General features: G+C 36.1%; 1 protein-coding gene across 4 annotated transcripts in view; it reads left to right on the plus strand.

Annotated features, from left to right (window-relative positions):
• MYO16 (myosin XVI) overlaps positions 1 to 17,250 on the plus strand; it is a 452,710-nt gene that overhangs the window by 269,745 nt on the left and 165,715 nt on the right. For all 4 annotated transcript variants that reach the window (XM_080377718.1, XM_080377716.1, XM_080377717.1 and 1 more), the window contains 3 exons: positions 671 to 736; positions 4,077 to 4,204; positions 16,292 to 16,397. In XM_080377718.1, the coding sequence (XP_080233844.1) occupies positions 671 to 736; positions 4,077 to 4,204; positions 16,292 to 16,397 (300 nt within the window). The remainder of the gene's footprint in view (positions 1 to 670; positions 737 to 4,076; positions 4,205 to 16,291; positions 16,398 to 17,250) is intronic.

The raw sequence follows: 17,250 nt of genomic DNA on the forward strand, positions 1-17,250 counted from the left end.
TGTGGTGAGAAGTATAGCAACAAGGGTGACCTATATAGTCTTATACATCTTTCACATCTGGGTGTTTAAATATGAAATAGTAAAATCCTGGCACATTTGCAATCAGTGGATGGTTTGCTATTTTTAATATAGACAGGATTTTTTTTCTATATGCATGTATGTATGTTCATATCCATATAACCATGCATAAATACTTATTTATGTATCAATTGCTCGGTCTTATCGCACAAGCAACACATTTTAATGTATCAGTTCTGGGTAAACAATATAGCATTTCTGAGTTATGTCATCTATTGCATTAAAAATTGCTTAAGGAACTTGTTTTTGTGGTAGGCGTGTCACATTTTTGTAGTTTAACAAACAGTAAATTACAAATTAACTTTCAAATAGCCTACCAATAATATATGCAGTGCAATTCTTCTTTGCATAATTTTCCCTTATGAAGAACTCAGTTTTATTACAAAAAGAATAATTAATGCTGTCTGAATTGTAAATTTGGATCTCATTTTAAAGTTATGAAGTTAAAAGCTCTGAATTTGTGAATTGTGTTTGGTATGTTGATAGCTAGATTTAAGAGGGTTTGGCAAAAGTCCATTCTAGAAGAAAACCATTAGCATCCTAGAAGATTTAATGTATTACTTAATAAGGCAATTATATTTTCTTTTTTCAGACCTACATTGGTGATATACTGTTGCTTGTTAACCCATTTAAAGAACTTCCTATTTATTCTACCATGGTAAGCATTCTCTAAAACATAACAGTGTGGATCTTTTTCAGTGGATTCATATAGTTGATTTGGCAGGCCAAACCCCTAGAATTAATTAACATATATGCCCTTTTTTAATGTTGGGAGCATCTTAGTTTAAACATTTTAGCTTTTTTATTATTATTATTTCATTCAAGATACTACAATTTTGGCTGTGTCTTATTTGTAAAATAGCTATCTAGCTAACATTTTGTATGAACAGTAGCACTTTTGATTCTTTAAATATAGTTTCTGTTGTATAACATGATGGTGGTCTCTGCCACAGCCAAACTTGCAAAAATAGATGCATACTTCATGCAGTGGTTGGTTGGGTTCACACCTCCCCTGCCCAAAACACAATTACAGAGATAATAACCTTGAATGGTGCAGAAAGGCTGCAAGTGGCTGTGCTCCGCACAAAGGTGCTCAGTTCAGACACCATACAGGCAATGAGTGCAAAGTGCTCAGGCTTGTGTTGGGCACAGGCAGTGTATGGGCAAAGGGGACCTGAGCCCATGTGTCTACCGTCGTATGCATAAGGCCACTTAAAAAGCACTTCACATGTTTCTCTTTTGAATTGTAGTGCCCTTACCTTTCTAATATTTCATTTATGAGGCAGCCTAGTTATTTACAAGAGGCTTATTTTTTCAGTACCTAGACATCGATACTAACTGAAGCGGACTTTGTAGATCAGTGGGAGTAACAGAAATGCAAATTACTTGATCTTTCCTTCATCCTCACTCAGCCATTTTTGAGACATTGTGTTAGCATAACTGTTAATTTATATCCCCCCCCCCCCCCCGATATTTTGTCGTTGATGCACTGGGATCACATTACTGCACACTGGTCAGGCTCCCTGTTATGTTAGGGAGTGTTCAAATATGTTTATTTAGCTTACAAGAACTATAAAGGATTCAAAATTCGGTAAGAAAATTGTAGTCTGTGGCTGTTTGCTATGTCAGGTGGCTTTGTGTCTATCAGTAGTGAATTTGAGAGGAAGAAATGCTGTGACATTCAATGGCAGAAGCAGCAGATTCTAAGTTGGGAGTCTAAATTGAGCTTCTAGAAATGGAAATCATCCATCATCCCCCAGGTTTTAGATGGTGGTATTTTTTCCTGTCATTGTGTGTTTTACATTAGATACGTGATTTTGTGCACCAAGAGAGAACTGTAAAGAAAATGAATTTACGTTGCAGGCTTACATATTAAAATGTTTCCTGGAGATCTGCTGCATGTTCTCTTGACCTCTCTGTGACAGATCTATTTTAGAAGTTACCATAAGACACTTTTTGTCCTTTAATTGTTTGGGTCACCTTGGATGATCATTGCTTTTACTCTGTCATTATTATCTGTTTGGTATTGTGGGTGGGTTTTTCCCAGATGATCAAAAACCCAACCCATGGCTGTAATAAAGATTTGTTTTCTCTGTGTTTGAAATGCTCATATATGCTGCAGCAGCTTAGCTGGTATTATATTGAAGTCTGTAAGCGTTAGACGGTCTATCCTCAGTAGACACTGACATGCTGTATAATGTGGTTCATTAGTTAGCATTTTTGTTTCAGGTGTGTGTTTTGTTAGCTGTCAAAAAAAAGAGAATGCAAAGATGCATCAGGCATGATACTATTTTTAAAACCAGGATGAAGCAATGAAAAGATTATCATGTACATTCTACAACAGCAGCAACACTTTAGTTTTTCTTCTCTTTTTTAAAACCACTTTTCATAACTTCTCAGCAATCATTATTTTGTTAACCTACACTGACATCCCACACATACTTCCAATGGAATACTACTAAAATAAATCTTTATATAAACAATTATTCACTCTGAGATGACATGAAGAATCATACATCAATAGACACTGATACACATTGCTTTATATGCAGTGCAATGCAATGCAATTTGTAGTTTATAATATCAATGCATTTTTACATGGAAATACACTGTACTATGACATTATGTATTATAGTAGAGCTATACTACTAGGAACATGCAGACACCACTTCAAAGGTATCGTAACTGTTTGTAGAAGTGCATGTGCTACGGTCATCCTGCTGTGTTACATTTGTGCAGAATTTACTTGTGTTGGATTAAGGGAAATATATTCTTGAAGTTCATGTGTTAGAAAAATATATAAAGTTACAAAGCACTTGCAACATTATGCAATGAGCATAAGTGTGTGAAGATTTTTCCTTCTGCCTTGTGACATGCTGAAATGATTTTTTTGAGAATCAGTATGGATTTAATCTTATTTATTCCGATAGATCGAAAGTCCTGAAAAAAAGTAGAGCTGTGTCATGGAGCCACATTCAGTGACAGCGTTGTAGATGCCCCGAAATTCAATAGTTTAATATCTAAATGTGTAAGACAGGCATGGGACAGGAAGGGGTGATAAGAACCTGATTAGTTTGGAGAAAGGAATAAATCCAAAATGGCACTGTGAGGGAGAGGCTGCTAGAGAATAGTTGGAGAAAAACAGGATATGATGCAAAGGAAGGGGTTTGGTTGCTGAAGTGATAGCATCCAGTATCATTCTAGATGCTCCACAGTGTTCCAGTTGTCCCCTAGCTGCCATGAGTTTCTGTAGAGTCTGTGTTAATGTTCTAAAACCATAAGAAGATCTGGCAAAAGCTGTATAAAAAGTAGGTAAAATTGTTTCTTTAAGGATATTTGTAAAATGGCATGGTGTTTCACAGTCTTACCTAAAACTGAAAGAACAGAATTGTAGATATTAGCAGACTGTCTTACTTTTTCTAAAATCTGCTTGATATTACCTGAAAGAACATCAGGATGTTCTCCAAAAAACATTGACCTTTCAGTAGCAGATAACTGGTTCTACTTGTATTTAAGCTTTAAGGATTGTACATGTTGCCAGCTATGTGTATCACAGAAGTTATTCTATGTTGCATAGAGCATATTTGTGGGAGACCGCTCTGTCATGTAATAAATGAATTAGGTTATAACTTTAGCCTTCAATTTCAATTTTAACTTTTCATGGGATGATAATATTTAATTTTCTAAGATTTTTAAGTCAAGACATTGAAGAACTATAAACATGAGGTATAAAAAAGTAAATTGCTAAGTTTTGTTTTACTCAGTGAACAATCCAGTATTATTGAGTCCGCTAGTTGTATTTGATTTTGTATCTTAATTAAATCTTCTATGCTTACAGCTCCTGTTTTCTTTAATTAAAATCTTCATAGATACTGTAATTGTACCGCTTATATACATACAGAGTTTCAGTTCATAATGGTTAGAGACTCAGGATTAGGAGGGTGAAACATAATTAGTTTGAAATGTATTGATCATATTAATTTTCTACAATTTTTCAGGTCACCCAGCTTTATTTAAGTAACTCTGGAAAACTGTGTTCCTCACTTCCCCCACATATATTTTCCTGTGCTGAAAGAGCTTACCACATGCTATTCCAGGAGCAGCATCCCCAGTGCTTTATCCTCAGGTGAAAATTAATTTTTCTATTAACTAATTTGTAACTCTTGCCTTTCAACTGTTTCCCCCAGGACTCAGCAGTTGGAATTTCCATTTTATTTTTTCCTCCAGCTGATTTCTTTCTGTGTACTGATCTCTGTATCATACATGAGAGCAAGATAGAACTGAAAAAGGTTTAATTACATATCAAGTTCATAAATTCTCTTGGGGAATTACCACTCCATCTAGAAGCATCTAATTAGGAACAAAGAGTTAATGGTAAAGAATTCAAAACTGCTCTGTGTGTTGCTAATATTATGTGGATCAGGATTAGGAATAGAATCTAATGACAATAAAAATGGGAATTCCTTGACTAAATTATAAACATCTGAGGTGGGGCACTTCTATTGGACCTTCCACCCTGCCTCACATGTTTGTGTGGCCATGAGCTTGTTATTTTGCTCTCCAGCTTCAAAACAAACTTTAACTGTTTCCTTTATTCACAGTGTTGTTTCAATAATAAATAACTTTCAAGATTATGAAAAAATGGGGAAAAAATTAAAAAGGTTGATTTTGATTTGGCCAGGAATAAAGGCTGATCCATTGGATAAATCCTGTAATTGCTCTTGAATTATCTCTTAATTATAAGAAAATTGAATATTATGAAATGGGGAGCATATGATACTCAAAAGCAGCTAATAATGCTGTTTAGATGTTATAAGAGCTAAAATGAACACATAAATACAATCATACATATCTATTTATGTTTCATTCTGTTTGTGTAAATACAGACTCCTGTGAGTATTTGAAGTTCTGTATATTAAGTCTTCAAATACATCTGAATATAGTAATTAAATGTTTCTTTTAAAAGCATAGTTTTTAAGTTTCTAAATCATAAATATATAAATTAACTATATGTGGAAGTGAGTGTTGATTGGTTGAAAGAAATGTTCACCTTTTTATAACCTAATCAGACTGGAATAGTTCTGTATTTATCCAGTGAGGAATGACATTTAAGCAGAGGTACAAGCAGTATTAGGAAATATTTAATGTATGTTCATATTATCTTCTCATAAATATTAACTCCTGTTTAGGTATAATCATTTTGATAACAAATAAGAAATATCCTAAGGCACAGTTTTCAGCATTTTTTTCAAAGTAGGAACTTGGGACACTGCTAATTTATTACTATCTTTGTGAAGTTGTCTGTAAGTGTAGACAGAGAAGAAGCAGATAATAATATTTACTAACACTTAAAGAAAAAGGCTAACCGCCAAGTATTGTATAGTAGTACACAAAATATATTTTACTTAATAATAAATGGCTTTGCTATCAAGGATGCTACTGATGATTTTGTATAAGGATATCAAGGCACGTGTTAAGCCCCGCTATCTTGATCCCTGCCCAGCCCACCTTACCTTATTATAAATCAGTGACCTGATGGAGAATGTGACATGAGAGCACTCTGTTGATAGCATCAGCGTTTGGCAAGACATCTCCGTATCACACAAAGGCAACCTATAGATATGCCGTCCTTAAGTTTCCTTTATGTGAATAACAAATTGGATCTAAAGGTCACTTGTGAAAATGGAAGCTGAAAGGAAAGCATCTGGTAATTTGGAACAAGAGATAAGTATAGCTGCAACTTAACAGAAACAGCTAGAAACAGTTATTTGTAAATACCTTTCTCCGACCACTAAATGAGACAACAGAAGGGAACTGAGATCTTCTAGAAGTTCATAAAGAGGTATTAAAAATGGGATATTCTCATTATGTTGGTCTGTTGGTAGAATCTAAATAATTGATGTCTGGAAAGTAAAGGTAATACAGGAAATTTCCATTGGTTTTCTGACAACAATAATAACAACAAGAACAACAACAACAATAATAATAATAATATGAATAATATTCATGATGGAACACAAGTTATTAATCTACCCCCTTGCTATCACCTGATCCTCTGTGTGTGCATGCACTTCTGTGTCATCAAAATGGTTTTCTTCTTTCTTGCTATTTCAGCTGTAAAGCAACATTAGCTATCAGCAAGAGGAGGTTCTTTCATCACTGTGAGGGATGATTCCTTGTTACAGTTATGCTAATGAACAGCATAGAGCAAGGCTTACTTTCTGGCCTTGAGGGCACATAGTAAAGCCTCCAGTCAGTTTTTCTTTAATTTTTCACTTCAAGAGGGGTTTGTGGAGAGGTTTTCAAGATCTCAGTTTCATTTCCTATTAGAACCAAATAACTGCAATTCTGCAGTTCTGAAATACTCCAAGCTTTTGTGTTTTATTTTGTTTTCTCCAGCCTCTCTTATCAAGCATGCTCTTCATTCCTGAGTAAGAAATTGTGTATGTTTGGCCTATGGTCTGTAATTTTGAAATACCTCCAGTTATGAAGCTGAATTGTGGTTACATTTCTATGCATGCACGTATAGTGTGATAAGTGTGCCTAGTAATTTTTTTAAGTAAAAAAATATACTTTCTTCTAATGTGGAATCACAGGCTGAATGAAGATGGGGGAACTCAGAGAGGAGGCCATTTCATATAAGTGCTCAGAAGGAAGGAGGCAGTGGATGAACAAGTGAAAAGGACTCATAGATCCATGAGCGTTACACTGGAATAAGCTGGCTAGGAGTGCTTCTGCCCTTCTATCTTTGTCTGCTCATTTTTTCATTTCCACTCCATCGTTTGTGTCATCACAGATATTCTGGTAGTGGCGTGGTGAACTGGACTGGAGAAATCCTCACAGGTCAAAATTGTACTTGGGAGAGTGGTGGTGATATTGAGGACCTATTTTAACCTGAATCCATTCCAAAGCCAAGTTCCCCTAAAATGGAATGAGTTGCTGGAGCAGGACTGGCAGGATCCGCTGGTTTTGGTACTAGTTTTGGCTTAGACTAAATAGTTACTAGAATCCTAGTACCATGTTTGCTGCTGGTGTAATATTGGAATAGTTGGCCTGAGACACTGTCCAAGTCAGAGCTCTTACAATGAGAAGTATTATTATGCCACATAGGAAAATAGCCACACCAAATTGGAAGGGCGTTAGTTCTGTTTGGTTTTATTAGTGCTAAATCCAGTGAAAGTAGATTATCTCTGTGAGTGTGCACTAATCTCAAGATTAAATTCCCTTGATATCTGCAAGATATGCCATTTTGGCATACAAGCACTCTTAGAATTGCACGTCAAGAGTACACTTCTGCCTTCTGTTGTCATCATTAGTAAGGGAACATGATACAATTATAGAATAAAACTCTCAAATCTATGTTTATTTTTAGGTCTACTTTACTTTTACTGATAATAATATTTTATAGTATAAGTCATTTGTTAGTATAATTTATAAACATAATTATGCTTTAGTTTTATAGTAAAGATTTTCCATGAGAAAAGGCTACTGTCTTGATATACATGTTATGATTTGATATGGAGCAGTAAGATTTAGTACCATACCAGTATTTTACTGTTCATGTGCAGTTTTTAAAATATTTCTAGTTTAACTATTATCTGCTAGAGAAGAACCAAGTGTTGGCAGTATACATAACTCTCATCTAAATTCTTCCTGAAAAGCTTGAGTTTGTTATGTACAGTAATTTTTTACAGAAGACTTTTTACTTAGGCTGCCCACTATCTTTTCAAAAGGACTGGAAGGAAAACCAGAAAATGTACCTGTATGCATGTACATACGTAACCTGTATGCATGTTAATCCTGTCATCTTCATCAAACCTTGTAGCTTGTTTAATTTGTGGAGATAAAGTGTATTTTCTATTAGCAATGTTTTTCAATTCACTTTTTTGTCTGCCAAAGAGCTTAGTGGCAATTACTAATCATTCATTAATTACTCTTTTATTGGAAACACTGTTGGCAGTGAATTCTGCATGCAACGTAATGTAATATTGTTTTTCTTAGTGTAGTTGGTTCTGCCTCCCATGTTTCCCCAGGAGATGATAGTGAAAAGAGTTGAAGGCACCTGAAGTTGTCTGAGCTGGAATTTAGCTCCCTAAGCCCACAGCTATTGTCTGAAAACCATTGCTAAACTACCAGACTCTATTTTCTGACCCTAAAGTGCTACTTCAATTTTCAGCCCATGTGTGTGCTCAGGAGAGGTTCATAGTTTCTGGCAGGGCAGAGGCTTAAAGCACTATTTATTTCATGCTTAAGCCTGACTGGAATCCAGAGATTTGACATTTCTGTACCCAAGCTCCTTACAACAAACTTTCTCAAAGCATTACTGATTCACATCACCGAGATCAGAACCTTCATAAACTAGACATTCATCAATGAGCAGTTGTGTTAATTATATATGATGCTGCTCATAGATATTGCAATGTTCTTTCTCATACAACATCCATCTGATCTTTGTTTATTTTTACTGGGTTTCTTTAGCTTCTTGTCTCTAGGAATATGTTTGGAGTAAAAGCTCTTCAGGGCCAGACCATTTCTATATTGTATCCCTAGCCACATATGGTTGGAGTCTCCTGACTCCACACAAATGATGGTGATAACGATAGCTATTAAATATATGGAAGCAGAGATTGCACCCTTTTCTCTGGGAATAAACAACAGAGATTTGGCAGTGAGTGCCCCTGTGATCACAGGGAAAGGGTTTGCAGCTGCAGATCTACTGTGGCTTCCCCCTGAGCACCAAAATCAAGCTAATAAAAAGTCAGTACTTCTATCATGAGTATGGCTGTTCTCAGAGTGCCACACTACCTGATATTTCAGAAACAGCGTGAACTTGTTCAGATGAAGAAAAATTCTCCCTTCTGTAGTGTCATCATCTAATATTTACCTTTTCATTTTTCTGTGCATAGAGACACTATAGGAATGGAATTGTTCCCATCTCTCTGTAACGTAAGAAGCTGGTGTGTATCAGATCACCTTTAAGGCTGCGTAGCAGAAAGCAAGCTTTAAGACCAAGACCAATGATTTCTCAAATATGTAATATTCTTCCCTAGAAGCGAGATCCTATTGTAAGGTGTTGCTCACACGGGAAACAGATTTAGCAAAAAATTAGTTTTCCTCTTGGGGCTGCTTTGAAGAGTTGCTCAAAAAACAGAAGACACCAATTCACTGACAACAAATATCTATCTCCAAGGTATTTCCTTACAGATCTGGAAGAATACTTCTGTCCCTGTATATATCCTGGAGTTAACTTAGGACCAGACCAGTCCTTTGCAGGGAAAATGAAGTGTTAAAAGTATCCTTTTCAAGTTTATTCTTCAATCTAAAGAAATTCATTGTTTCACAATTTAAATTGTGTAGAGTGTTAAGGAATTCACTGCTCAGTTTAGTTTAGAATTCCTCTGTCCTCTGTTACGATTCAGTGAAAATGGGAGCCTAGCACTGCCAAACTTGCTTTGTAGTACGTGAGGCTGAGTTTTGTCTCTTGTTGGTTGGACATCTCTGACACATCAACTCTCTGCTTTGTCTGGTCCCTTCACATCATGCAGGTTGGCTGGCTCTCCCGAAGCAACAAAGCAGACAATGTAAAAAACCCCACCTTTTTTAGTCTTGTAAAATGAATCACCCATTACATAAAACATTATATGTAAATATCAATGGCAAAATGTTCCAGTAACTGTGCAACTGCAAGGAGATCATTCATTTTGCAGCGGTTGGGTATGCTGTATGAATGTACAGAAGGTAGAATAGGCAAACACTGAAGCACCCTCTGCAATGACAGAGGAGTAGACAGCGCCCTATAAAGTGTTAGGTGGACTAATCAGAGCTCCACTTATACTTCTGTCATTGCTACATTCTTTATACACTGCATGTAATCAGAAATATTTCTTGTAAAAATACTTCCTAACTCCTAATTTATAGATTAAACAAGTTTATCATTTTCTGGTTTGACCTCTGCATCGCATTAAAACCTTACACTTGGAGAATGCAGATTTAACACAGATTTGTGATAGGGTCTTTAGTATAACATTGTTACATACTGCTAGTGGAGAGGAACCCTCTGCAAACCCAGTGGCCACCCTTCTGTGTCCTGTGTCAAAACTCTGTGTTTTCATGGTAAAAACGCATACATCATCGTGTTTTGAAATTTTAAAATTGTGCTTTACACTATCACAATTCCCAGAAAAGTTAAAGCACTTTATTTTGCAGAACTTTCATAAAGTCCCATTTAAACCATGTGAAGCTATGTTTTCATCTTCAAATTTAATAAAAAACTTGTTACTATTTCACTTTAAAGTTGCATGTTTCAATTTTCTTTGTGACTTTGGTCTTTTCCTGCTGCTATCTATTCCGCTAGACATCCTATTAACTCTTTGCTACTGAATTGCTTAAAAGAGGTAAAAATAAAACTAAAATCAATTTATTGCTCTCAGGTTGATCCAGATCAGTCTTTCTGTTTTCTCAGTCTTTTCATACTTCCTTTCTTGTTTTCTGAAGCTTCTGAAGCATGGGGTTACCATGTAACAATTCCGCTCCCCCACCCCACCCCCCAATCACTTTACATCTGATCATGTGTTCACTCGCAGAAGTTATTGAAGATTTTACTACCAGTTATTCCCAGTTACTTTTAGTTTATAGCAAGCCACCATCACTCACATATGCTTAACACTGGCTTTGTATAAACTTTATATGGAAGTTACAAAATAAAATAACATGATGTTATGTTCTTAAATAGCCAATAGGTGGACTTTTTGTAGTTAACTTCCTTCTGACTGCATTTTGCTCGTGCTGTTCAGGATATGAAAATGCATTAAGCACTGACAAGATAAGTGAGAAACTGTCTAGGAAGCCTAAGTATAGTTTATGGGTTTGTTAAAAGCTCAGGATCCTTAGTCAATTAAGCCAATGTTTTATGGGATGCTGATAGCTAATTTGATGAATCAAAAAATCGTAATGAATATATAAAATGAAATGTTATGATTTTGTATGTGTTAGCAGCCAAGAATGTCAATATCCAATAGATTTGTTGTGATATAAATCACATTTTTAAGCCAAATAATCTGGAATGGAGAGAAATTCTTGTCTGTTAAAGTGAAATGCCTTGAAAGCTTTCGATTTCCTCAGTTTAACATCACCACAGGCATTCTGTTCAAGTTAATAATCTTTATTCTTGAAATTATAATTCAATGTATTATAAGTGCAATGGGCTACTGCAGTACAGTTATGGATTTGCACATCCTATTTATAGTAAAAAATTGTTTAGAAATACACTTTCCGGTTTAGATTACTTTAGAAATATAGTTTCCAGCTAACATGCAGGGTTGTTCAGTTAGAGATACCACTACTCATGGTAGAAAACACATTTTTCTGAATTTTTTTTTTTTTTTTAAATATATAATTAGCAGTCTTGCTTGCACATATTTATTTCAAATCTAGAATCCTCAGTCATGAAGCAAGACCCATTTTTTTGCTTATGTTCTCTGCAAACTGAGAAGAAAGAAATTATTCTGACCCTCCAAAGTTTACTACTTCTTCACTGTATATATCTTACTGTCAGGATGGTACTTTGGAGTAGTAATGCTCACAGTTTAGCGTGCTACAGTAAGAGGTTGGTTTCACAAATTCATACAAAGCTGCATGCATATCTATGCTGATCTAAATCTTCCTTTAAAACTGGCAGAAATCTTATGTGAACAAATTCTGTCAGAAATTTTCCAACATTTCTGACTATAATTCAAGTACTGCAGGAGTAGGTTTTTTGTTTTTGTTAAGTATTCCTGCATTCCTGAATATTATACCTTTGTTCAGGATTTAAAATTGAATGCAGACAGTAAAACCCTGTCACTTATATGATCTGAAATGGGAGGTACATTCCTCCTTACATGTTTTATATTTTGTCATATTTTTCCCTAAACAGAAGATTTATAGGATTTATTTATACTGGAATTGACACTTGCCAAACAATAATGATCCAGTTATCTGAATTCATAAAGATATAGACAAACCTGGTTAATTTGCAGAAATTGAGGGTAAGCAAGATGCACTTCTCAGTACTTACAGGAGTTAATGCTTAAAATTTTGCCTAGGGTTTGCTGTTTCCTGACTATTTATCTGGGCTGCCTTGGTTAACTACTTCTATGTAGATGGTTCTGTCTGTCTACCTCAAAGTCCCCCTCCACCCAATAGCTTTAGAACCTGTTGGTTGCTAACAGCTATGGTGCTCTCAGAGCTGTGGTGTTCACATAGGCTTGGTGAGTTTGGGGAGTTGTCACAAAGGTAGTTATAGCTCCAACCACAGCTGTTCTGAAAGGGAACAGCCAGGCAATTTATGTGAATATGTGAACATGCTTAGCACTGAGCCTGCCGTCGTGAGTGATGCCAGTGGCACAAGTTAGCAGAATAGCTGAATGATAATCCAAGTGCAGTGGATTTGCAGGGTGTAGCTCCTTTGGTCCCTCTGGTTGTAGAGCATCTTGCATTGCTTCACATGTCTTTGTATTTTCACAGTGTTTCCTAACAATTTTAGGTTTGGATGTTTTATTTCAAAATAGAGTTTATTTTTTCTTATTATTCATATTATTTTAAGATATGGACACTAGGGTTGTGATTAAAGTTGTATTAACAAAATATTAATAAAGAAATAGAAGGAACCGGGCCCTCCCTCAGGTAGTTATGTAGGAAAGCTAGAAAGCCAAAGGAGGAATAAGATGAGAAAGCTTAGTGGAACTTGCCTAAAGCCCATGGTGAACATAAGATTTCAAATTCTCTGTCCATTTTCCTTTCCCTTGGAGTACACTGTCTCTAATTTAACTGTCTGTGAAATAAGCTTTCCTTGCTTTGCCTGTTTCATAATGCCTTCTAAGAATGTTTTACTGCAGAAGAATGTTTTTCTGCTGCAATGCTAACTTATCCTCCACCCTTATAAGGTATTCCAAGCAAAAGTTATAAGAAAGCAACATTTATATTGTAAATGACATTTTGAAAAATATAATGATGAAACAATTCAAAACCGAGAGGAGGAATTGTTCTCTAAGCAGAATTAAACTTTTAAAACAAAGGTATTGTGGACAAGGGGGACATTACAAAAATTTGTACTCAACCTCAAAGTAACTGGAATAAACAAGATCCGGTTCAAGGTGCCAAATTACTTTTTCATTGTTAAATGATTTTTTGGCCCAAATGTTCCAAACAAGGACATCAACAATTATAACTTCACCTAACATAACATTTCTTTATCAGTGCTTCAAAATGTATTTCACAAAGAGTAAACATAAGCCTTCAAAATGCAGAAAACAACCAAGTGACATTGTGACTCTCTTTTAGCAACTACGTTCTAGTGGATTCTGACCCCCAAACTGTACTTTAGCAACCGCTTTAGCCAACAAGCTCCTGTGACACTGCTGGACAAAATGTCAATTACTGTAAAATTAACAGTTGAGCTGAAGTGTCAAATCTTCGTAGCTGTGTCACTGCAATGTTTAGGAAATGGCAGTCTTGAGAAGAAATAGTCAAGACGGGACAGAAACTGTCCACTTTGTTCATGCTTGCACAGTCCTGTGTTGTCTGGGCCACAGTTGGATTGGAGCGAAAAAAACCCATAGCTTTATTTAAAAAGTGAAATACATTAATTGTTAAATGGGAAAACTGGTGAACACTCCACTTTCTTTGTTTAAGGCACTTTTCTGTTTTTGTTTTTATTTATAATTTGCATGTCTGCTTTGTAATACTTGAAAACAATCAAAGGCACACACATCAAATGTTGTTTAAGCATCCCTTCTACCCCCTCACCCCCTGCAATTTCTTCAGGTGTGAGAAAGATTTTTTGAAAAATAACTCCACCCTGTTAATCCTGGAAAAGCCTTCTGTTAAAGAAGGTATTTTTAGCAGATGAGGCTGGGCCTAAGCGAACAAAATAATAAAATGCTACAATTTGTAAATATCAAGTCTTGTTCAGCCCTCGGAATGATACAACTATTTATCTGCTGGATATAAAGGTAGATGTTAGACAAGCTGTGAGTTGTTACAGACTATGAATTATTTCAGATCTGGTTTTCAAACATACATAACACTTCTGCTCAGTGTCATCATCCATAACTGTGACTGTACTAAAATTCAGAGATGTTTTAACTTCAGAGAAGCTCTTTAACAGCTGAAATAACCAAAGAGGTCCTGACGCTAATCTTGTGTGTAACCTGCGGTATAGTGATAGCAGGTTGCAGCTGTGATTTTGGATTGAGTATGTTGTGGAGGGACAAAAATATTTCATCATCATGACACACAGGTGCCAGTGGACTGGCAAATGTGAGTGGGTAGTAGGAGCGGCGATGCAAGAGAGATTTGTATCTGCCTGTAAGCTCACTGGCTTTCTGGGTAATACAGGCATAAGACCTGAAATTTGAAAGAATATAGAATGTCTCTAGGGGAAAAGTATCACAGGACTAATGCCCTGTTTCACTTTTTTCTGTTCCTGTTAGTGATAACAGGCAAAGGAACATGGAATTTGGATACCACTGTTATAAAGGCAGAAGACAAACACTGCTTCTTAAGACAATAGGCAGCATAGTACAATTAGCATTTGGAGAGTGAAGTCATCACTAAGAGGGTAGAGACATGTGCAGATTTCAGAGGGTGACACCAAGTATCATCTGACCTTTGAAACTCAGAAAGTCAGAAGCTGAAGATCTGAGCAAGGAATAGTGCACTTACAGAGCACCTTGTCAATTCTGTAGAGATACTAGTTTCATATTAGTTGTAACAGTGACCTTCTTGGCTTCACGTGGTTTCTTTCATTCTAAGACCTGGTAAAAATACAGCTTTGTGACCTATTATTTGAGGTTTTTGCATAACACATATCCAGGTGCAAACCTTTGCAGTCTTGGACCACAAACTTCCTACAGATGCCCATAGGAGTTTGAAGTCCAGGGTCAGATTCCAGCTCATTTCAGAAACATGGACAACATAAGTAAAAGCAGTTTGACACATGACATATAGTAATGAGACATCTGTCTTACCTAATCCTACAGTTTACTAGGCAAGCAAATAAGATATTCACCAGAGCTGCATTTATTTCCCTTAAGAGTTGAATGAGATGGTGTAGAGAACCCATCCCTGTCTGAGTATGAAGGTCTTTTTGTCCTTTCCTCTTTTGTTTTTTCTTTTATTTAATTGATTTCTCCTTTATTGAGAGACTTGAATATATAAAGAAATGTCCAGACAGATACAATATTTTGCTTCCCTCTTGTATTCAGGAACTAAACTATATAGATAACAGGCTGACCAGCCAGCATGACCATCATACTTGTGAAAAATCTAACTGGCTGTTGTAGAAACAACCTTTTAAATTTGATCGAGTAGACAAATTAAGGAGGAGCATCAATTCACACTTTGATTCGATTGTCTATAAAGAAAACAACTTCTTATAACTCAAGTAAGAAATTCTTACATGAATTCTTTAATCAGGCTTCACTGACTTTATCCTTTCCATCTCTTGTTTCTTTTCCTTCCTTCTCCAAGCTGAAAGTGCACCATTGAGTTTGATCCCCACCTCCATCCATCCACTTTTCTGTTTCTTCCCACTTTTGTTGTTCATTATGCCTTTTACGTTGTTTTCTTTGCTCATTTTCCCCCGCGGAGATTCTCATTCTTTGGAATATTTACTCCACATCATGAACAAGAAATTAAGTGAAACAGTATCACTGAAGTCAGTGTATTGCACTGCAGAAACTCGCAGTTGTAAAATCAATCATCTTTTTATTTTCCTTCCTGTTCTTTTCCTGTTTCTTTTTCCTTCTTTCTGTTCTATTCTACACTTTCCTTTCCTTCTGATTCCCATTATTACCAAAGTAGTATTTCCCCATCTGCAAAAAGAACCAGGCAGCGTAAGCAGATTCCTTTGCTGGACAGAAGATAAAGGAGGAGATAAAATCTTTGCTATAAATACTTTCAGAATGGCTTGAAAGCTTTAGATTTGATTGGCTTGGCTTGTGGTACAAGGCAATATAGCTTGACAACTCTGACAGCCCTCATGAACATAGTCAGCCAGTCTCTCCTACATGCTGTTCTTTATTATTTGCCATCCGTAAACCTTCTGTTATTTGCAATGAAAGTTTGACTGAGATATCTTAAATCCATTCAAAGAGAGCAAGCAGAGAATATAAATATCAAATGTGAAAATAACAATGAATCCACCTTCTCTTTCTTGCCTGTCGTCTTCCAGTGGAGAAAGTGGTTCTGGGAAGACTGAAGCCTGCAAGCACATAGTGAAGCACCTCACTTGCAGAGCCAGCTCCAGCAGAAACACCTTTGATACAAAGATAAAACACGTAAGTTGCATTCTGACCACTGAGTAGCACAAAGCAAAAATCTGGCCTCTTGGTTAGGCAAAGACATTTGAACTGTAAGGAAAAGGCATCTGCTATTCAGAAGTTCATAAAGGGTTTGTTTTCACCTTTGAAGTCAAAGGAGTTTTCTTTTCCTAAAGTGACCTGAATGGGAAGAGGATTGAGTTTACATTGATGTGATGAGAGGAATCTTGAAAAGTGGAGGCCAGTTTTGTTTCTTTATGTTTTGGTGACTTTGCAAAGCAGTGTTTCAGTCAATAGGAAACACTTGTGTGATAAGCTCCTGTCTCCTAAATGTAAGTCTCCTTCAGTAAGTAAATAAATTTATCTCTTTTGTTGTGGTGGTGCTTCTCTGGACAGTGTAAGAAGTGCTGAGGTGTCTGAAGTATTAGTATGGAAGACAGAAACTGGGAAGTTGCAGGGAAACCCCAAGGACTGAACAAAGCTATATGGCCCAGTATCTGTATACTAACTATATTTATGAAATAGGCAAGAGTTATGAATAATTGCTCAGTCACATTTGATTCCCACAGCAGAACTAAATCCTGCCCAGTCCGTATCATGAAATAAGAATCTGCTTCACATATCAGATGAATTTACCTCCTTGCTAGGACATTGTAAATGTGAAGTTTTCATTTGACTGAACGTTGCAACTCGTGTTTCATTGTTACAGCTGTAACAGGTTCATACTGATGTTTTAAATTATGTTGAACCCTAGCTTGCCAATTAAAATTCTTTTTTAAGATTGCCTTTCCTGATGAAACTTCTCATCTGACATCCCAGCTCAGACATGTACTTACATAGAATGTTTTAGCACAGTCTGCATTGTCATAGC

This window comes from Falco punctatus, assembly GCF_963210335.1.
Source record: "Falco punctatus genome assembly, chromosome: 2".
NCBI lineage: Eukaryota > Metazoa > Chordata > Aves > Falconiformes > Falconidae > Falco > Falco punctatus.